The sequence below is a fragment of the Giraffa tippelskirchi genome, chromosome 14 (genome assembly GCF_054371585.1).
Source record: "Giraffa tippelskirchi isolate mGirTip1 chromosome 14, T2T-mGirTip1v1.2.pri, whole genome shotgun sequence".
Taxonomy (NCBI): Eukaryota; Metazoa; Chordata; class Mammalia; order Artiodactyla; family Giraffidae; genus Giraffa; species Giraffa tippelskirchi.
The window spans coordinates 68,867,561-68,889,700 of record NC_137288.1 but is presented as its reverse complement, the minus strand read 5'-3'; the positions used below and the strand labels follow the sequence as shown (position 1 = coordinate 68,889,700).

The window sequence follows — 22,140 nt, the reverse complement described above, 5'->3', positions numbered from 1 at the left end:
TCACCACCACTCCCCTTCTGTTTCTCTACTTTCTTAATCTTCCTTCCATTTTTACCTCTTTTTCCTTCTTAACATCCTGCTTTCAGGAATTTCTGTTGTTCACAAAACAAGATGAGTCCGTTATAAGTAAGATCTAGTACCTGAGTACTTTTTAACTTGTCAAGAAGTAAAAATGGAAGCCCGTGGGTCAAAGAGGAAATTGAGTGTGATAATCCGTAGCTAAGCTTCCCAAACTATCTAGAATCTTCCTAGCATTATTGGAGATGACAGTGAGTTCAGGCCAGGTTCTGATCCTACTTTTGTCAACAATCAACCGTGATTTTGGCCACATGATAACTTCCGGTAATCTCCTTTTCCACATAATTGTGTGCTCACATTTAAAATTTAAACGTTGGTGACAGTCCTGTTCTGGTCCTTCACAGAACTGTGAAGATAAAAACGTGAAGTAGAGGTAGCTTGGAAACTGAAGAATAACAGTTACCCATCTTTGCTCTTATCTTAGAGACAATATAAGTAATAAAAAATAAAATTGATATCAGAAACATAACCATGAGTATGTTACAGGGAATTAAAGAAGAACAATTAACATGAAAAAGGAGTGGGGAAGAATGGAAAAGATGTCAGTGAAACCATGTCACTCTGCCAGCATGGCTGAAATGTACCTGCGGCAAAGCTCCTTCTACGTAAGAATGAAATAAAATGGCACCATCACAAAACTGGAGCAGAAAGAACCCTGGGGTCCGTGTACTGGAACCTTGTGTAGCATCTCTTACGGCTCCTGCATCACCAGGAAGGTGCTTTACCACTAGCGCCACCTGGGAAGCCCGTGTAACATGATAATTCTCTCTAAACATCCCCCACCCTCCAGCCCCTGCTTAGTCGATTCCAGGTCAGAGCATGGCTTCCTTGGCAACCAATCTCGTGATGAGCATGACCCTAGCTGATAGAGCCAATTAGTCTGAACTCAAACGGTTTCTCTTAAAACAGAACTAATTGACAGTACTTACACCTCTGCATTCAAGACAAAAACATCTCAAATAGCACAGCTAGGTTTATTTGTGTTTGCCAAGGGTACAGATGCCAATCATGGTTGTTTTGAGACCAGGACCTTTGAGCCTTTAATTAAAAAAAACAAAACAATGGTCTAAAAAATCATTATAGACTTCTGGTTCAAAACAGTTTCAGTGAATTCATTTAATGCCCCTGCCCTTCTCCAATTTCCACTGAAACTCCGAGAGGAATAAAAATAGGAAAACAGTGGGTCAGAGCTTGACAATGCAGATGGACACCATCCACTGATAAAAATCATAAGCCATTTCTCTAACATAAAGTGCAGACTAGAGCAGTCTGGAGAGGCAAGCTGGCCAACCTACCCACGTGTGATGGAGAAGCCCAACTGGAAGGAAGGCAGAAGAGGATAAGTCACAATCTTCTGCAAAATATATCAGGTATCAGAGCCCACAGAGCACAAGAATTTGGGGGTACGTAACCCTTGGCTTAGACCTCAAATGAGCAGCCACAGAAGCTGGCTCCTCATCAAGGCAACTGTTGCAGTGAGAGATGGAGGAGCCCTCCCCAGCTGTGTCTGGGCCACCAAAACAAAGACATCCGAGAAATTTGGTACCACAGCCATCTCCTATGGCCATGTGTGGCTGTCCTCCCACAAACAACTGGAATAGAATATGGCAAACTCAGTCTAAAATAAACCTGAAGTTTCCCCTTCTCCTTGTGTGTAGGCGTGAGAGGCCTGTTCGGAGGTTTACAGCATCTTGGTCTCTCAAACCAGAGCTCTCTATAAGGACAATCAGAGAAAAGTCTTCAGATTTTTTTATGGAATAAGAACTAATATCCTCTTATGAGACTGCGTTATCAAAAAAAAAAGAAAATATTAGAATATTCCTACTTTGTATTTTCACCAAGATTCAGGAATACGCAAAAGGAAAAACTGGAGATTTATTTATACTTGTTTTGCAATTATACTGGATTTGATGAATTACATGTTTGTCTTCCCTACTAGATGATGAATTTTGAATACGCAGGAACTATTGTCTTAGTCATCTTTGAATTCACAGTACCAAGCACAATGCCTGGAATAGCAAAAGGATTAGAATATAGTAAGGTTGACTGAATGAGTAAAATCCCACATTAAGCTGATTCTATCAGAGCTCGTATTCTTAATTACAATAGTTTTTATTCTCAATGTCCCTATTGAAATATTAAAGTTCTTCTTTAATTCTTGGATTTCTATATTCTAACAAATGTAAATAGAGTAAGTTTTAGATCATTCACATAAGATTTAGGAGGAAAGCTAACTGTAAATTACTGAGTTTTATTAGATCCCCAACTATTTCCTCTTAAATCAATAATGAACATTCAAGTAACAACTGATTTTTAATCTATGGCTAATCCAACATAAATCTTCACACAAACAGTGCCTAACTGGTAATGCAGAAACTGCTTTCTTTCTCTTAGTCTCCCCTCAAATGTGAAAAGCCCGAGGGTGTACTACTAGAAGCCGACAGGCCTACTACCTGAGTGACCTGCACAAGGGAACACTGACGGCAAAGCGCTGACCTCACTCCTTGGACAGAAACACAGAAAGAGAGATGTTTCCAAAGAAGACGACTGAGTTTATTAGGATGGTACTGTACTGGCTGCTGGCTTATCACATCAAAATGGAAAATAGTTAAAACTTTCAGGCATATCTATAGACACAAATAAATATGAGACTCCATTTCAGTCCAGCTCCGTTTCACACACGGAAAACCCAAAAACCTTCAATCTTAGGCCAGCGGTCACAACACAAACCATGAGATGAGTGGGCAGCCTCCTAGACAGAGATCAACACAGCCTCATCTCCGCAGCTCCTCCAAGTCTGCGAGGCAAAGAACTCTTATTCTCACTTTATAGACTGGACAGAGTCATAAAGTGCAGTTGTTGAAAGACCTAATGAGATGTTCAAGTTATACTTACCACCCACAGAAGCTTCTTGAGTTTTCAGAGGCCCTGGTACCCTATAAAGCAGAACTTTATAGCCGAGTGCCCTAGGCTGGGCGATTTCAATCGCCACAACTCCTGGGTACTTTTGAGACACTGGGGAGATGAACATTAATGAGCGCCACCCGAAGGAGCGGTTTACGGTTTGGTGACGGAGAGCACCTGAATCTGGACGGGACCCGCGTCAGCAGCCCGTTATTTCCACCCAGGTCTCTTCCGAGAAAAGGCCCCGAGAAACACGCATCAAGCGTTCCATATAGTGGGTAACACAAAGGATGTGTTGATAGGAGGCTGTTTCATCATCTGCACTTGGCCTGGAAAAGCAGGGGATAACCTGAGAGTCCAAGCTTCCTGGCTTACAATCCAAACTCCACCCACAGTTGTGGAAAGGAAGGACTGTTTCCTACACATCACATCTGACCTTGGAAGTGAGCAACTTCACTCAATATTGGTATATTCAGGGGAAAAAAAAAATCATTTGGTTGAGTTACTCAACATTTCAAAAGCATCAAATGGTTGGCAAAAAACTTCAACAATAAACATCTGTCATACTTTATCTCATTCACGTACATACACATAAATAAATACGTGTGCATTTGCTTTCTTCGCTGCACTATTTCAATGTAAGTTATAGAAACCTTACCCCTCAACACTTTCACATGCACCTCCTTGGAATAAAGACATTCTTCTACAGAATGACAACACCATCATCACATAATAGGCCTCTAATATCTAACATGTACGTTATATTCAAGTCGTTCCAACTGTCCCCAAAATGTCTTCTATAGCTGTTTTTTTTTTAAAAAAAAACGATCCAACCGAAGTTTATGCGTTGTATTTGCTTTTTGTGCGTTCTTTAGTCTCAACCCAGGGGGGACAAATGAGGCTCCATATGTGTACATGTTCCAAAAATACTTAACACAATTCATCTGGTCAAATGAGACATTTCTGTCTGACCTCCTGGAGAACGCGCTCACAGGGACCCCGCCTACCTGGGGGGCTGAGAAGCTGAAGGACCTCAGTGTGCTCCATGGCCTGCAGGAAGTCACTCAGCTCCATGACTGTACAGCCCTTCTCAGCCAGCAGCTTCAGTAAACACAGGCTGGGGCTGCCTTCAGGCTCCAGGACCTTAAGGGAACACTGCTCCAAGTCGAGACAACTGCAAATGACAGATTTAAGTCAGGTCAGCACCTTTTCTTCTGTAGGATCTGCCTGCTGTATGTTTGGCCCCGTCGTGGGTGTGGCAGGGAATAAACAGCAACTCCAACACTTTGGCCACCTCATGTGAAGAGTTGACTCATTGGAAAAGACCCTAATGCTGGGAAGGATTGGGGGCAGGAGGAGAAGGGGACGACAGAGGATGAGATGGTTGGATGGCATCACCGACTCGATGGACATGGGTTTGGGTAGACTCCGGGAGTTGGTGATGCACAGGGAGGCCCGGCGTGCTGTGATTCATGGGGTCGCAGAGAGTCGGACATGACTGAGCGACTGAACTGAACTGTCAAGTGGTGGAACAAAGTTTACAGGACAAATGGCTACTGTCCCTTTAGACAGTCTCCTGATAATGCTCACCTTGTATAGTAGGAATTGGCAAACTTTTCCTGTAATGTGCCAGAGTGTAAATATTTTAGGCTTTCTATGGGCTTCAGGGTCTTTGCTGCACCTTCTTGTTTTTGTTTTTATAATATTTTAAATATAAAAAAATGTTCTTGGCTCATGAGCTGTACAAAAACAAGGCTGTTGTTGGCCGACTCTTGCTCTATTTGACACATTTTGCCTTAAAGCCATGAGCTTTTCTTTCATAAGCATGTCTTCTTTTTGTTGTTGTTTAGTTGCTAAGTCTCTTCTGACTCTTTGTGACCCCATGGACCATATCCCACCAGGCTCCTCTGTCCATGGGATTTCCCAGGCAGGAATACTGGAGTGGGCTGCCATGTCTTCTTTACTCAACTAGATAAAAGTACTAGATAAAACTACTTGCAAACAGAAACCCTATCATACGTTGGATTGGCCAAAGTTTGTTTGGGTTTTTCTATACCTTTTGGGAGGGTGGTAGACATAATTCCCTTATAATTAATACTTGCTAGAAAATGGAGTTTGATATCATGTACAACTACACCAACATTTGTCAAGGCTGAATATCACAGGTATAAGGGAGTATTATGACCATAAGATATCTCTTCGTACTTCCCAGTTTTTATCTTTCAGCTATAAAGGTCAGTTACCAGAGTCAACTGACTTGTTCTTTAACAAGCAGAATTTTTATGTCCACTCAATCAAAGAGTCTCTTACATCTTTCTGGGCCTATTCATTTGTAGATAGGAGTAGAGACTGTAACCAAGTTCTTCATACCATTCACATATGCATTCATATGTGATGCTCCCTCTTCGTATGCTGCCCAACTTCCTTAAGATAAAAGGAGTGACTCACAGCAGGGCCACACAGATGAGGAAGTTCTGTATGGAGCTCACTGTCCTCAAGCATCTTCTGTTTCACCTCCTTGGGGTCCAATTTCCGTGCAAGTCCCTCAACCCGGAACACCTCTTCTGTGCCTCACGGCTTCCAGCAGCCGCCCTCTCTTGCAACATCTTATGGAAAAATCCAAACAAACTTTTTGGCCAACCCAATATATATCTTCTTAATTCCCCAATACCTAAAATTTTGTCTTGCCCATATTAATCATTCATAACTGAAAGACTATCCGGTGAATTTTAATCATAATTGAAATGCCTGGGACCCAGGATGGAAGGGGTCAAACATAAACACAGTACCACAGCTGTGGCAGAGCCAAAGGAAGCAAGCTTTAATTTGGCTTAAAATATTCTTAATCCACATTCATTTTGACCAGTTTTAGTAATAGGCTGCCATAGCATTTATACAACATAATGGTCACCCAAGATTTATAATTCTGTGATAAGGCTGGTTATTTCATAAAAAAAAAAAATGCATCCAACTAAAATAACTTCAGCACTAATATTCTATCTCATAGGACTGGTAGAATTAATTTAGGCAATCCATGTAAAAAGTACTTAACACAGTATGTGCCAAATAATAAGCACTCAATTGAATCAATCAGTTTTCCTCTGTGAGTTTCATTTGCTTCCTCTGTAAAGAAGGGCGCTTGAACTAGGAGATCTCAAAATTCCTTTCTAGTTCAAAAGCTCTGTAACTCTAGAATTGCAAAGTTCAGAATCTGGTTATTTGACTCTTCCTTTACACTTGAATCTCAGACTAGACAGGTGACATCCTCGACCCCTCAGTGAAACTGGGAGGCAAGCGGCAGGGGCAGCTGATATTTCTACAGAGACTGTGAGGTCTAACCAGGTGGGTCTTCTGAATCCCACCTCCAACACTTACTGGCCAGAGAACTGCAGGTGGTTTTAAAGTCTAAGACTGCTCATTTGAAAATGATGTTCACCGTAACTCAGAGTGTGATTGTGGTCATTGAATCACGGTGTCTGGCACATGGTCAGTGGCCCATAATTTTTTTCTTGATTGCTTTCCTCTGGGGTTAGACTGACATAATATGTAGCTTGTAATTAAAAGATTAAAATGTAATAAATGAGTTGCAAAACAGTAAAAAAAAAAAAAAGCACTCAGTAAAATTTAGCTATTATAATAAAAAAACTGGAATATTAAAAGAATACTAAGGTTAATTTCTCAATTATGCTTATTTCTAAAACTGTTTTAGCTTTTCCTTAAAAATTTTTTTTGAGTAGCTACTGTTTCGGTAACCTGGTGCTATCATCTAAAGCTTACTATCGATAGTATTTTAGCTAAAAATTTGTATATTTAATACTCTAGCCTTGTTAAGCTATTTCACATCCTAAAAGATGCTGCTGTGAAAATGATGCACTCAATATGCCAGCAAATTTGGAAAACTCAGCAGTGGCCACAGGACTGGAAAAGGTCAGTTTTCATTCCAATCCCAAAGAAAGGCAATGCCAAAGAATGTTCAAACTACCACACAATTGCACTCATCTCAAACACTAGCAAATAACGCTCAAAATTCTCCAAGCCAGGCTTCAACAGTATGTGAACTATGAACTTCCAGATGTTCAAGCTGGATTTAGAAAAGGCAGAGGAACCAGAGATCAAATTGCCAACATCCGTTGGATCAAAGAAAGAGCAAGAGAGCTCCAGAAAAACATCTACTTCTGCTTTATTGACTATCCAAAGTCTTTACTGTGTGGATCACAACAAACTGTGGAAAATTCTGAAAGAGATGGGAATACCAGACCACCTTACCTGCCTCCTGAGAAACCTACATGCAGGTCAAGAAGCAATAGTTAGAACTGAACATGGGACAACAGACTGATTCCAAATCAGGAAAGGAGTACGTCAAGGGTGTATATTGTCACCTTGCTTATTTAACTTATATGCAGAGTACATCATGTGAAATGCTGGGCTGAATGAAGCACAAGCTGGAATCAAGATTGCCAGGAGAAATATCAATAACCTCAGATATGCAGATGACACCACCCTTATGGCAGAAAGTGAAGAACTAAAGAGCCTCTTGATGAAAGTGAAAGAGGAGAGTGAATAAGTTGGTATAAAACTGAACACGCAGAAAACTAAGATCATGGCATCCAGTCCCATCACTTCATGGTAAATAGATGGGGTAACAATGGAAACAGTGACAGACTTTATTTTCTTGGGCTCCAAAATCACTGCAGATGGTGACTGCAGCCATGAAATTAAAAGACGCTTGCTCTTGGAAGAAAAGCTATGACTAACCTAGACAGCATATTAAAAAGCCAAATAATAGAACATTACTTTGCCAACAAAGGTCTATCTAGTCAAAGCTATGGTTTTTCCAGTAGCCATGTATGGATGTGAGAGTTGGACCATAAAGAGAGCTGAGTGCTGAAGAATTGATGCTTTTGAACTGTGGTGTTGGAGGACTCCTGAGAGTCCCTTGGACTACAAAGAGATCAAACCAGTCAATCCTAAAGGAAATCAGTCTTGAATATTCATTGGAAGGCCTGATGTTGAAGTTCCAATACTTTGGCCACCTGATGGGAAGAACTGACTCACTGGAAAAGACCCTGATGCTGGGAAAGATGGAAGGCAGGAGAAGGTGACGACAGAGGATGAGATGGTTGGATGGCATCACTGACTCAATGGACATGAGTTTGAGCAAGCTCCGGGAGTTGGTGATGGACAGGGAAGCCTGGCATGCCGCAATGCATGGGGTCGCAAAGAGTTGGACATGACTGAGTGACTGAACTAAACTAAAAACTAACCCTTGTTAAAATGTCAACAATAATGTTCCAGCTCAACTGTTCCCAGTTCCAGAGGCACAACCTGAAGTCCATGGTGGAATCATAAAATAAGGACAATAAGACCGTCTTTTACTCTAAGATTGTCTTTCCTATTTTTAAGTGTCAAAATGTCCTTTCTTTTATGAAATAATGGTAATTGTGATGATTGCAAAAACAAAAGCTGAAGATGCCTGTCAATCCTCTATTTTGTAAAATGTTTTTGTACTAGTCCAGGTAATGCCTGAGTCAAGGAACCAGTATTGGATTCAACATAAGTATTACCAATTTTTCAAATAATTATAGTATGAAATTTATAAAAACAAGGATGTTCTATGTTTAACACTTTATGATTCATAAAGGTTATCACGATCTGATATATGAAATTAAGACGTCATCTTGTCAAATGCAGCCAAATGATGCTTTAATTAATCTTTATATTGATATGGAGAGAATTAAAAACCATTTTACTCCCCCCCACCTAAACGAAGAAAAATCACATTGAAGCAGACGATGACTTCTCTTTCAATAGAAAAGGCATTGGAGAAAAACAAGGTGCTCTATCTTCTTTCCTTTTACTGATTTTTCCACATGGGCACCGGCTATCAGCTGAGATGATGTCTATATATATGCAATATCTCTTTCCTTCCTTTTTTTAGTTACATTCCTGTAAGGCTGTGCTTTGAAGTGGTTTCTACCAGCCCTAATTTGAAATTTCTGATTTAATTAAAAAGCCTGTTTTCTTACTGAAACAAATAGACTTTGCTTAAAAAAAGAAATCTGTATTTTTTTCAGATAATTATAGATATTTTTATTTGGTACTATCAACCCACCAAGTTGTAATTTCTTTAAGGTTAGTTGCAATGTGGAATTGGAAACCTCTGAACTTTTTTTTTCAATGAACTTTTTATATTCTGTTTAATGCAGACACATTTGGTTTATCTTGTTGTTTTCTTTTTAAATAAAACTATATTTTACTTTTAAAAATATGTAATCAAATAGAACATATTCTACACCATTCAGGGTACAAACCTTGGTACTGCTTTTACAGTCATTTGCTTCTCTTCTTGGTACATTTATACTTTAGAATCCTTATTTATTAATTCAATAACTATTTATTAATCACCTAAAACAGGCCATTTTTGCCAGGGATTGAGACTACAACAGCAAACAAAATCCCCCATCCTCCCAGATTTTTCTAGAGAAGAGGGACAGAGGTCTGTGTGTTCATCCGTCCCGTGGCCCTAAGTGCTTTGGAGAAAAACAAAGCAAAGCAGGGGTACAGGTAACGCTAGAGCGGATGGAGGAGATGATTTTAAACAGTGTGATCAGAAGAGACTTCACTGAGAAGGTGACCTTTTTTAAAAAATGTAATCAATGTTATTTAAAATTTTCATTGATGTATAGTTGATTTCAATGCTATGCTAGTTTCAGCTGTAATTATATGTAATTATACAAACACATATATATTTTTTACATTCTCCTCCATTATAGGTTATTATAAGAGACCGAGTATAGTTCCTTGTGTTATACAGTAGGTCCTTGTTGATCATCTATTTTATATACAGTAGTGTGTACATTGGGAGAAGGCAATAGCATCCCACTCCAGTACTCTCGCCTGGGAAACCCCATGGACGGAGGAGCCTGGTAGGCTGCAGCCCATGGGGTCACGAAGAGTCGGACACGACTGAGTGACTTCACTTTCACTTTTCTCTTTCATGCATTGGAGAAGGAAATGGCAACCCACTCCAGTGTTCTTGCCTGGAGAATCCCAGGGACGGAGGAGCCTGGTGGGCTGCCGTCTATGGCGTCGCACAGAGTCGGACACGACTGACGTGACTTAGCAGTAGCAGTGTGTACATTTTAATCCCAAACTCCAAATATACTCCTCCCTCCTTTCCCTTTTGGTCACCATAAGTAAGTCTTTTTTCCCTGTCTGTGAGTCTATTTCTGTTTTGTAAATAAGATTTGCAGCGGCCGAGAGGAGCTACCACTCGTTCGAGGTCAGGGGCGGCGGCTGCGCTTTGTTGGTGCAGCCGTGAAGAGAGACCCCGCGTCCAAGGTAAGAGAAACCCAGGTAAGACGGTGGGCACTGAGAGAGGGGATCAGGGGGCAGACAGGCTGAAACTACAGTCACGGACAACTAGCCAATCTGATCACATGGACCACGGCCTTGTCTAACTCAATGAAACTAAGCCATGTCGTGTGGGGCCACCCAAGATGGATGGGGCATGGTGGAGAGGTCTGATAGAATGTGGTCCACTGGAGAAGGGAATGGCAAACCACTTCAGTATTCTTGCCTTGAGAACTCCATGAACAGTATGAAAAGGCAAAGACAGGACACTGAAAGATGAACTCCCCAGGTCAGTAGGTGCCCAATATGCTACTGGAAATCAGTGGAGAAGTAACTCCAGAAAGAATGAAGGGATGGAGCCAAAGCAAAAATAACACCCAGTTGTGAATGGGACTGGTGATAGAAGTAAAGTCCGATGCTGTAAAGAGCAATATTGCATAGGAACCTGGAATGTTAGGTCTATGAATCAGGGCAAATTGGAAGTGGTCAAACAGGAGATGGCAAGAGTGAACATCGACATTCTAGGAATCAGCAAACTAAGATGGACTGGAATGGGTGAATTTAACTCAGATGGCCATTATATCTACTACTGTGGGCAGGAATCCCTTAGAAGAAATGGAGTAGCCATCACAGTCAACAAAAGAGTCCGAAATGCAGTACTTGGATGCAGTCTCAAAAACGACAGAATGATCTCTGTTCATTTCCAAGGCAAACCATTCAATATCACGGTAATTCAAGTTTATGCCCCAGCCAGTAATGCTGAAGAAGCTGAAGTTGAATGGTTCTATGAAGACCTACAAGACCTTCTAGAACTAACACCCAAAAAAGATGTCCTTTTCATTATAGGGGACTGGAATGCAAAAGTAGAAAGTCAGGAAACACCTGGAGTAACAGGCAAATTTGGCCTTGGGAGTACAGAATGAAGCAGGGCAAAGGCTAATAGAGTTCTGCCAAGAGAATGCACTGGTCATAGCAAACACCCTCTTCCAACAACACAAAAGAAGACTCTACACATGGATATCACCAGATGGTCGACACTGAAATCAGATTGGTTATATTCTTTGCAGCCAAAGATGGAGAAGCTCTATACAGTCAGCAAAAACAAGATCGGGAGCTGACGATGGGTCAGATCATGAACTCCTTATTGCCAAATTCAGACTGAAATTGAAGAGAGTGGAGAAAACCAGTAGACCATTCAGGTATGACCTAAATCAAATCCCTTACAACTATACAGTAGAAGTGAGAAATAGATTTAAAGGACTAGATTGATAGACAGAGTGCCTGATGAACTATGGATAGAGGTTTGTGACATTGTACAGGAGACAGGAATCAAGACAATCCCCAAGAAAAAGAAATGCAAAAAAGCAAAATGGTTGTCTGAGGAGGCCTTACAAATAGCTGTGAAAAGATGGAAGCGAAAAGCAAAGGAGAAAAGGAAAGATATACCCATTTGAATGCAGAGTTCTGAATAATAGCAAGGAGAGATAAGAAAGCCTTCCTCAGTGATCAATGCAAAGAAATAGAGGAAAACAATAGAATGGGAAAGACTAGAGATCTTTTCAAGAAAATTAGAGACACCAAGGGAACACTTCATGCAAAGATGGGCTCAATAAAGGACAGAAATGGTAGGGACCTAACAGAAGCAGAAGATATTAAGAGGTGGCAGGAATACACAGAAGAATTGTACAGAAAAGTTCTTCAAGACCCAGACAATCATGATGGTGTGATCACTCACCTAGAGCCAGACATCCTGGAATGTGAAGTCAAGTGGGCCTTAGGAAGCATCACTACGAACAAAGCTAGTGGAGGTGATGGAATTCCAGTTTAGCTTTTTCAAATCCTGAAAGATGGTGCTGTGAAAGTGCTACACTCAATATGCCAGCAAATATGGAAAACTCAGTGGTGGTCACAGGACTGGAAAAGGTCAGTTTTCATTTCAATCCCAAAGAAAGGCAATGCCAAATAATGCTCAAACTACTGCACAATTGCACTCATCTCACATGCTAGTAAAGTAATGCTCAAAATTCTCCAAGACAGGCTTCAGCAATACGTGAACTGTGAACTTCCAGATGTTCAAGCTGGATTTAGAAAAGGCAGAGGAACCAGAGATCAAATTGCCAACATCCGATGGATCATCAAAAAAGCAAGAGAGTACCAGAAAAACATCTACTTCTGCTCTATTGATTATGCCAAAGCCTTTGACTGTGTGGATCACAATAAACTGTGGAAAATTCTGAGAGATGGGAATACCAGACCACCTGATCTGCCTCTTGAGAAATCTATATGCAGGTCAGGAAGCAACAGTTAGAACTGGACATGGAACAACAGACTGGTTCCAAATAGGAAAAGGAATACGTCAAGGCTGTATATTGTCACCCTGCTTATTTGACTTCTATGCAGAGTACATCATGAGAAACGGTGGGCTGGATGAAGTGCAAGCTGGAATCAAGATTGCTGGGAGAAATATCATAACCTCAGATATGCAGATGACACCACCCTTATGGCAGAAAGTGAAGAACTACAGCCTCTTGATGAAAGTGAAAGAGGAGAGTGAAAAAGTTGGCTTAAAGCTCAACATTCAGAAAACTAAGATCATGGCATCTGGTCCCATCACTTCATGGCAGATAGATGGGGAAACTGTGGAAACAGTGGCTGACTTTATTTTTCTGGGCTTCAAAATCACTGCAGATGGTGATTGCAGCCATGAAATTAAAAGACGCTTACTCCTTGGAAGGAAAGTTATGACTAACCTAGACAGCATATTGAAAAGCAGAGACGTTACTTTGCTAACAAAGGTCCATCTAGTCAAGGCAATGGTTTTTCCAGTGGTCATGTATGGATGTGAGAGTTGGACTATAAAGAAAGCTGAGCACCGAAGAATTGATGCTTTTGAACTGTGGTGTTGGAGAAGACTCTTCAGAGTCCCTTGGACTGTAAGGAGATCCAACCAGTCCATCCTAAAGGAGATCAGTCCTGGGTGTTCATTGGAAGGACTGATATTGAAGCTGAAACTCCAATACTTTGGCCACCTCATGCGAAGAGTTGACTCATTGGAAAAGACCCTGATGCTGGGAAGGATTGAGGGCAGGAGAAGGGGACGACAGAGGATGAGATGGCAGGATGGCATCACTGACTCGATGGACATGGATTTGAATGGACTCAGGAAATTGGTGATGGACAGGGAGGCCTGGCGTGCTGTGGTTCATGAGGTCGCAGAGAGTCAGACAAAACTGAGTGACTGAACTGAACTGAAATAAGATTTGAACAATTTTAAATTAAAAACTTTTAAAAAATCTTTTTAGTTTCCGAGGTACAGCAAAAGTGATTCAATTATATATAAATATACAAACATGTATTTCCTTTGTCTACATTCTCCTCCAATATAGGTTAGTATAAGGTATTGAATATAGTTCCCTGTGCTATACAATAGCTCCTTGTAGATTATCTATTTTCTATATGATAGTATATATATTTAAATCTCCAAATCCTAATTTATCCTTCCCTCCTTTTGCTTTGGTAAGTTTATTTTTTGTCTGTGGGTCTACTTCTGTTTTTGTAAATAAGTTCATTTGTATTATACTCTTTTAGATTCCACACATAAGTGATATCATATCTATTTGTCATTCTCTGTGAGAAGGTGAGTTTTAAGTAAACACTTGAAGAGATAAAGGCAAATATTTCAGGCTGAGCAAACAGCAAGTCCAAAGGCCCTGCAGTCTTCAAGGAAGGGCAAGAAAGCACGTGTGACTAGCGCAGAGCCAGGGAGGGAGATGTTTTTGGGTTGGCCAGAAAAATGTGTACTTTTTGGCCAAATCAAGAGCTAACTAGGAGTTAAACGATGTTTTTACTGAGACAGAGAAGCCAATGGGAGGGCTCTGAAGGCAGGGAGGAGGAGACCTAATTTAATGTTTTCAAAGAAGGATGCTTAGTGCTCTGAAGAGAACAGACTGGGGGGGGGGGGCAAAGAAGGAGGTGGAGACGTTAGATGGCCGCTGGGACAGCGCAGGTGAGAGGTAACAGAGGCCTGGCACAGCGCAGTCACAGAGAACCTTGGGTTCCAGCCTCACACTGAGGGCTGGCAGAAGGCATGTGCTGACCCAGTGGATGAAGTAGGCAGACGTGGAGTCAGGAATGACTGCAGGTTTTGGCCTGAGCACCTGGAGGATGTAGTTACCCTTCACTGAGATGCAGAAGAGAAAGGTTTACCGCAGAGGACGTGTTGAGTTTTGGATGTGCTGCATTTAAGATGTCTATCAGTCATTCCAGAGGAGATCTACACTTACGATCTACACTCGGAGTTCAAAGCAAAGATATGGGTTGAAGGTATGAATTGAGAGCAGTGAACCTAAATATATATGTAAAGCCATGAGACCTAAGGATAACACCAAGGTAGGCAGGGACTAAATGAGGAAGTGTGGAGAGAGACACAATGCCTGAGCCCTCAGGCACTCCAAAGCCCAGAAATGAAGAGGCAGAGACTGAAGAGACAGGCAGGAAACCTGTCATAAAGTGCTCGGGGGCAGGATTTTGTAGCTGAAAGAGCTCTTTCCATACTTATGGCAAATAAGCGGTGGCTGACTGCCTTCCCTGGTCCACGTCCCACAGCTCCATTTCTAAGCTCCCTCCTTCTCCGAGTTTACATGGCATTAGAGCCTCCTGACAGCTCTGCCATTTGGGGGCTAGAATGTTCCATGTCTCCCACAGGATTCAGTAGCTTGGGCAAGATGCTCAGAACCTGTGCTTAGCTATAGCTACACTGACAGCAGAGGGTGTTCAATATTAGGTGAGTGTGGCGAGAAATGGAATATCAGTCAACAAAGGATGTCACAGTCATCAGCAATTGCAGCCACCAAGGAGGGCGTGCTGGTGAGCCCTGAGGGAACTCAGGAAAGAAAGAATACCTACCATCTAGCGGCCATCAGACTGCAGTGACTCCCTATGGTAGGAAAGGAAGCTCAAGGTGAGGAAAACACGACACTGGTCCCAGGTAGCTGAGGCGCATATCAAAGGAATCATTTCCCCGAATCCAGACTCCTGCATCTTCCCATACATCTCACTGTTGCTGTCTAGTCACCAAGTCCTGTCCAGCTCTTTGCGACCCCATGGACTCCTGTCTGCCAGGCTCCTCTGTCCATGGGATTTCCCTGGCAAGAATACTAGAGTGGATTGCTGTTTCCTTGTCCAGAGGATCTTCCTGACTTAGAGATCAAACCCGTGTCTCTTGCATTGGCAGGTGGATTCTTTACTGCTGAGCCACCAGGGAAGCCTTCCCATAGATAGGAAAACGCTAAATACCGTAACTTGGGACATTTGGTTGTCCTTAATTTACAATAATCTTCACATTCAGACTGCCTGTCCTTTGTTGCAAAACTTCTATATAAGCTAGCTCCTTCCCTCGTCCCCTGGAAGGAGTTTCTCAGAGCCATCTGAAATGCTGTCTCCTGGACTAGGGTCCTCATCTTGCCCCCAAATAAAACATAACTCACAACTGTCACGTTGTGCATTTCTGAAAAGTCAACACTGGACTGGAACTAGGCTTGGGTTTATATTTAGGGCACGCCCATATGTACATGGTTTTGGGAAACTGAACTATATGCAAGGATTCATCCTAAATCACTAACAACCATCTGAGAACATTCTTCATTCCTGATGATCAATTGAGAAAGAACTCCTGTGGCTTATTTATTAAATTCTTATCTGGTCTGAGGCAAGTTGTATAGAGGAAAAAAGGTGAAAAGAAACAGAACAGGCAACCCTTTGGGGTTCTATGTCTGTGAACCAGCGACTCTGAGGAAAGCACTGCACACCCTCGTGGGAACTGTTATCCGTTTGGACTAGACTCACTGTAATTCCTGGGTTTGACACTAGAGAGAAATGCCTTTAGGACTTTTTACTACTAAATCATAGATGCTCTTTTGCCATCGGTATGAAAATAACTTTAAAATGGCTAAACAACAACAATGAAACTGTTTCAGTCTTAAAAAGAAAAAGCATCTATTCCCCAACAGAAAAGCTGTCATTCCCCAGCTTTCCAAGTTCTCAGGGCTAACCTTTTGTTACATCAGTTTAATTCTTTTGATTTCAATAGGTATCTGAGCTTAATGTTCTCCAGTTCTCCAACCTTCAAGGTGGCCTCCACTTCCCCCAGCACAACTAACCTACTCTGAGCTAACCTTCACCATCCTGGAAGCCTGGTCCAACTCTGTCTGTCTCCAGCAGACTTCCTACTGTGAAATCCCCAGCATCCACAAATGCATGCCCTTTGCTGCTTGTCTCCTCTGGCTGGGCAACTGTCCTCTCTCTACCCTCCCTTTACCAGAGAAGTGGCCTCCGATTTTTCTATTAGTTCTCAAACAAAGTGAACACCATTATGTAGCCTGTAACAAAATTTAACTGAAGGCCTGGGCTTCCCAGGTGGCACTAGCAGTAAAGAATCCACCTGCCAATGCAGGAGATGTAAGAGACAAGGGTTCAGTTCCTGGGTCAGGAAGATCCTCTGGAGGAGGGCATGGCAACCCACTCCAGGATTCTTGCATGGAAAATCCCATGGACAGAAGAGCCTGGAGGGCTACAGTCCAGAGGGTCAGAAAGAGTTGGACTGAAGCGACTTAGCACGCATGTCGGCAACTGAAGGCTTGGGGAGGAAAACTGAACATCTGATGTCAGGTAAGCACTACTTTTTGATTCTATCAGTCGTTTCATCGGGGCAGGGCCTTACTGAGGTTCTTCTCTGTCCTTCATAGCCAAATAGAGGAGTGCTCACTTTGGAGAATCCTCTTTATGAAAGGCTAGAGGCTTCCTTAACTAAAGCAGTAGTTAATTTCGCAAATTAACCAATCACAGATCTGGTAATCTGACCCCCCTGACACCCCTCCCCCGCAGCAAACACACAAACAAAGACAACTTTTTATTTTAAGTCTAGAAATTTAGAAACCTACAAACCTAGAATAACTGTATATATTTTGGATTTTTTGGAACAGCCAAAAGCACAGTGTTTTTCCCAGAACAGGAAAAAAACACTAGTATGCCATCTATCTGCTCCACTTTGCAAATTTACCACTTTTTGATTCCATCCTCACATCATTACTCCCCCCAAAGAGCCAAATATTCCCAAATCATCATTATTCAGGTTTAACCCCCAACTCTTTGAAAATCAAGGTTGTTGTGAGGGTTAAACACATAGTACAATGTCTGGTATACATATTAAGTGCTTAATAAAAAATAAAAACCTGCTGTTATTATCACCTGCAACATAGCATTTAGCATGTTATTTGTAAAGGTCTCAGAATAAACAGTCTATCACTGCATAAGCCCTTGTGAAAGTGAAAGAGAAAGTTGCTCAGCTGCATCTGACCCCTATGGACTATATAGTCCACAGAATTCTCCAGGCTAGACTACAGGAGTGGGTAGCCATTCCCATCTCGAGGGGATCTTCCCTATTCAGGGATTGAACCCAGGTCTCCTGCATTGCAGGCAGATTCTTTACCAGCTGAGCCACAAAGGAAGCCCAAGAATACTGGAGTGGGTAGCCTATCCCTTCTCCAGGGGATCTTTCTGACCCAGGAATTGAATCAGGGTCTCCTGCATTGCAGGTAGATTCTTTACCAGCTCAGCTACCAGGGAAGCCCAAGCCCTTATGAGTAGAAGCTAAATGTTTGACATCTTTTTTATCTTCTGAAACTTTCTGCCAAAACTGGGCACTTAAAAAACATAATTTCGCATGAGTTTGTGCATGAATTTTGCGCTCTCAATTCAGATTTATAGATGTCTAAGAGAGGTTCTATACATAACACCTAGGATCTTACCTGACGGTTCCTGTTCTCGAGGAGTTTATAAAGACATGTACAAATAATTACAGTACAGACAAAGTTTAGTCATGAGAGAAGTTAAAAAATTGCTCAGGGGTTCAAAGGCAGACCCAGATCATAACAGTGATCTTCATAAGTGTGCTCTGGGAAACCCTACTGCAGTTCCTAAGACCCTTTTCACAGGATCTCCAAGGTCAAAATTTTTCAAAATACTTCTGAGATATTATTTATCTTTCTCACTCATTCTCTCAGAAATGCACATTGGCGTGTCCAGTGTTACCTGACCTGTGACAGACTGCATGTAGGAGCTCATAAAAGATGCTGGTTCTCTGGGATTAAGATAAGACATTCAAGAGATTTTCAAAATGCCAAACAATGCCACTTTTCCTAACATTTTTCATCTTGGAAAAGTTTGTTTTTCCATAAAAACGTGTCACTTCTGTTAACATTCAATGAATTCTTCTTTTTAAATATTAAAAAATTCTCAACTTTAATTTCTAATATGGTAAATAAATATCAATCTATGTTTATATGCATGTAACATACAGAACCCACACTAAAAACTCCTTGGGGTCTTCAATAATTCTTAAGCGTGTAAAGGAGTCTTGAGAGCCTGAAGTTCAGTTCCAAGAAAATGGTCTTATACTTGAATGTTCATGGTGAAATCAAATGGGTTTACTGGAGGAAGACGGGGAGTTTAGTTTCAGTCTTTACCACCATCCTTCTCTCGACCTTAAAAGGCTCACGAATTCCTTCATCTCAAACCCTTCACCTTTGCCATCTCTCTACCTGCACGAACCCTACCTAACTTTCCTCGGCTCTTCATCTAGGTCTGTGCATTTGAAGTTCTTTGGAATGACCGCCCTAACGTAATGGTCCCAGACACCTTTCTGGTATTTTTGGTTAACCCCGATCTCTTTCAGCTCAAGAGGAGGAGAGTAGGAAAAGGGTGTGGATGACCGGAGTCCAACCTAGAACCTCTGTGGGTCCAGGTTCTCCGCCTGGAAGGCAACTCAAGTTCCTCCACCCTTTCCCACCGGCGGCCCCGAGGCTCCCCAGCCCCGCATCGCCGCGTCCGCCCCCGCCCCGCGGCGCCCCCCGCCCAAGCCCGCCCCACGTGACCCCGCCACCCCCCGGGGTCCCGGGGCCGCACCTGAGCCGGAGGCGCCCCCGACTCCCCGCCACCTCGGCCAGCCGCCTCCATCCCCGGCCCTCGGGCGCTCGGTCCAAGCTCCCGCTGAGCCTCCGCAGCAGCGGCTCCGGAAGGCGGCTGAGGGTCGCGCCGGCTGCCGCGGGGAGCGGCGGCCCCGAGGGCGCGGCCGTCGGCGGCGACGAGGTCAGGGGCGGCGGGGCCTGCGGCAGCTCCCCGCACAGCGACAGGTCCCGCGCCGGCGACCCCAAGCCGGCCGCGACTCCCGCCGGCCGCATCGCGCGCCTTCCGCTCGCCGCAGCGCCGCGGAGGCAGGGGCGGAAGGACGAGGCGCAGGGCTCTGCGCGGAGCCCTGAGGAGGAAGCCCGCTCCCCGCCCCGCAGAGACCGGTTTGCCTGAGGGAGCCGGGCTGGCCGGCGGCGCCCGCCGCTCCGGGGGCGGGGCCGCTGCGGGGCGGGGCCTCTGCGGGGCGGGGCCGCCCACTGCGCGCGCGCGCGCGCCTCCCCCGCACCGCCTCCTCAGCGCCGTCGCCGCGGAGGCGCGCCCTTCAAACGCCGGGGGTGGAGTCGGGGCCGGGCGGGAAGGGCCGGGCCACGGCAGGTGGAGGAGGAAGCGGCGGAGGAACTACGCCCGGGCAGCTCCACTACGACGAGGAAGCCTGCGGCGTAGGGGCTTCCCAAGGCTGTGGGAGGAGGCGTGCCTCACGTCAAGGAGCGAGCGCGCGGCTTTCCGTCGCCCGGCCGGCTGCTCCTCCAGAGGCGCGCTCGGCTGACTCGGTGACACCGGCGCCCGCGTTGGGCCACCTCAGCGAAGGCGCCCTCGTTTTCGGAGTAGATGTGTATGGCAGTGCTGAGGGAGGTAGAGCTAGAGATCCAGACAGATGCTTAATGGAAATTGTCTGAAATCTGTGCCTAGACTTAAAAAACAGCAACAACAAAAAACTGGGCTGTGGTCTCTTTAGGTAGATCTGGGAAATGATTGTTTTTAGCAGGAATCATCTGGTTTCCTCCGAGTCAGACTGCTACCCACAAACGTCCTAATTCAAAGCAGGCCACCTTGGACGCCCTTCCCTGGAAGGCTCCAGAATCGATGAAATGACAAACGTAGGCGGCACCTGCACAGGCTTGCCCTCACTTAGCAACGTTCCAGGCCATTGCCCCGTTGAAAACAGGGCAGTTTGGGACAAAAGTGAGCAAGCAACTTAATGAAGTGTGACTAGCCAGGTAGCCCCCAGACAGCAGGCTTCCTGGTCCAATTTCTTGTGGTATTAACTTTTGCATCACACGGGAGCAGCAGGATTTCCTGTAGCAGTAATTTGGACACCCAGGTTCTGCTTTTTGTCAACGTGGTTGCTCCATACAGTCTCCATCATATTCTATTGTCACTATCCAGTGATTTTTTAAAATTCGGAGTAAGTTCAGGGTTCAGAATGAGGTATAGTGAGTGACTAAGTGTACAACCTTTGGATCCAAGAAGATATGCTGGATTCTAGTTTTATGACTTTGAATAAGTTACTTAATTCTGTGCCTCATCTGCTAAAATGGGAATGAAAGTATAATAGTGTATGTCTCACTCCTTGGCTGAACCCAGGGTATACAAGGCATGAGCAGGGAAGCTGGAAGAAAATACAAGGAGCAATAGGAGCTGCAGACATGTTTTATTCTCAGTGGCTGACCTGGCCAGAAGGCAGACATGCACAATTCCCCGGGGCTGTTTCAGATGGTGCTTATATAAGTATACAGCACAAAGGTGGCATGTGGCCAAGCAAGTACATCGTGATGCCCGTGGGCATTGCTATAAATGATCCCAGCTGTTACATAACCATGCCAAGTCATATTTACAGAACGTGGGGCAACAGTGAGAGGATGTGGGCAAGAGAGCCTGACCATCACCATCTTGGCTAATTGCTATTCCTGTACAGTTTATATAGAGTTGTTATCAGAATTAAAGGAGTTGATGTGTGTAAGTCAGTTAACCCTGCTTAGCACGTTGTTGTTGTTGTTCAGTTGCTAAGTCGTGTCTGACTCTTTGCGACCCCATGGACTGCAGCACGCCAGGCTTTCCTGTCTTTCCCTATCTCCCAGAGTTGACTCAAACTCATGTCCACTGAGTCAGTAGTAGATTATAAATGCTGGCTGTTGTTCTTACGAGTGCGAGTGCTTGTGTCATACTCAGTTAGACGTGGTAAGCCTTTTCCAGTTACTTCTAGTGTCTTCTGGTTTTGTCCTCAAGCAGTGAAAAAATATTAAGAGTCTATTACTTGCAGGTACCAATTATGGAAATCAATTCTTCTGGTCTTTATTGATCTCATCATTATTGTTTTAGTCCTCTAGGCTTTTAAACTTGAGATTCAAGGGAATTTTGGAAAGTGTGCACCTGCTTATTCATTACCCTGTGAATAACCTCCCCAATCTGATCGAGTACATTTTACCCAATACAGCCCAGCTGGGTACTGATAGTGTCTGTAACCTCCCACCCCCTCCCCCGCTTCTCCTCTCTGCCCCAAGACACGTGCCTCCCTTGTTTCACTCTAGTCAGGACCCTGTTTTTCACCTAACAAGTTTATATCCTAGGCGTTCACCCCACCCATCACCCTCCAACCTCTACCTTGGACTAACATTACATTTTATAACTGATTTTTTCCTCCTCTCGATCAAATGTTAATATTTTTTAATGTAATTTCACTCCTAGGGTTCTCTTATGGGGCATGATGGTATAGTAGAAAAGAATGTGACCTTTAGGGTTAGCCCTGAATTTGAATTTTGATGCTGCCAGTCGTGAATGGTGTAACTTCAGGCAAATTACTTAACCTCTCAGCTTCAGTTTCCACATTTGTAAAGAGTAGCA

The 22,140-nt window shown here is 43.5% G+C and overlaps 1 protein-coding gene and 1 pseudogene across 2 annotated transcripts in view; both read right to left on the bottom strand.

Moving 5' to 3' along the window:
* MALT1 (MALT1 paracaspase) overlaps positions 1-19,681 on the bottom strand; it is a 63,739-nt gene extending 44,058 nt beyond the window's left edge. For both annotated transcript variants that reach the window (XM_081562970.1, XM_081562972.1), the window contains exons 1-2: positions 19,297-19,681; positions 3,990-4,156 (exon numbers count right to left, since the gene is read on the bottom strand). In XM_081562970.1, coding sequence (XP_081419096.1) covers positions 3,990-4,156; positions 19,297-19,571 — 442 coding nt within the window. In that variant the 5' untranslated portion in view covers positions 19,572-19,681. The remainder of the gene's footprint in view (positions 1-3,989; positions 4,157-19,296) is intronic.
* On the bottom strand, positions 5,289-19,210 carry LOC145534833 (mitochondrial import receptor subunit TOM5 homolog pseudogene; annotated as a pseudogene).
* Positions 19,682-22,140: the final 2,459 nt, after the last annotated feature.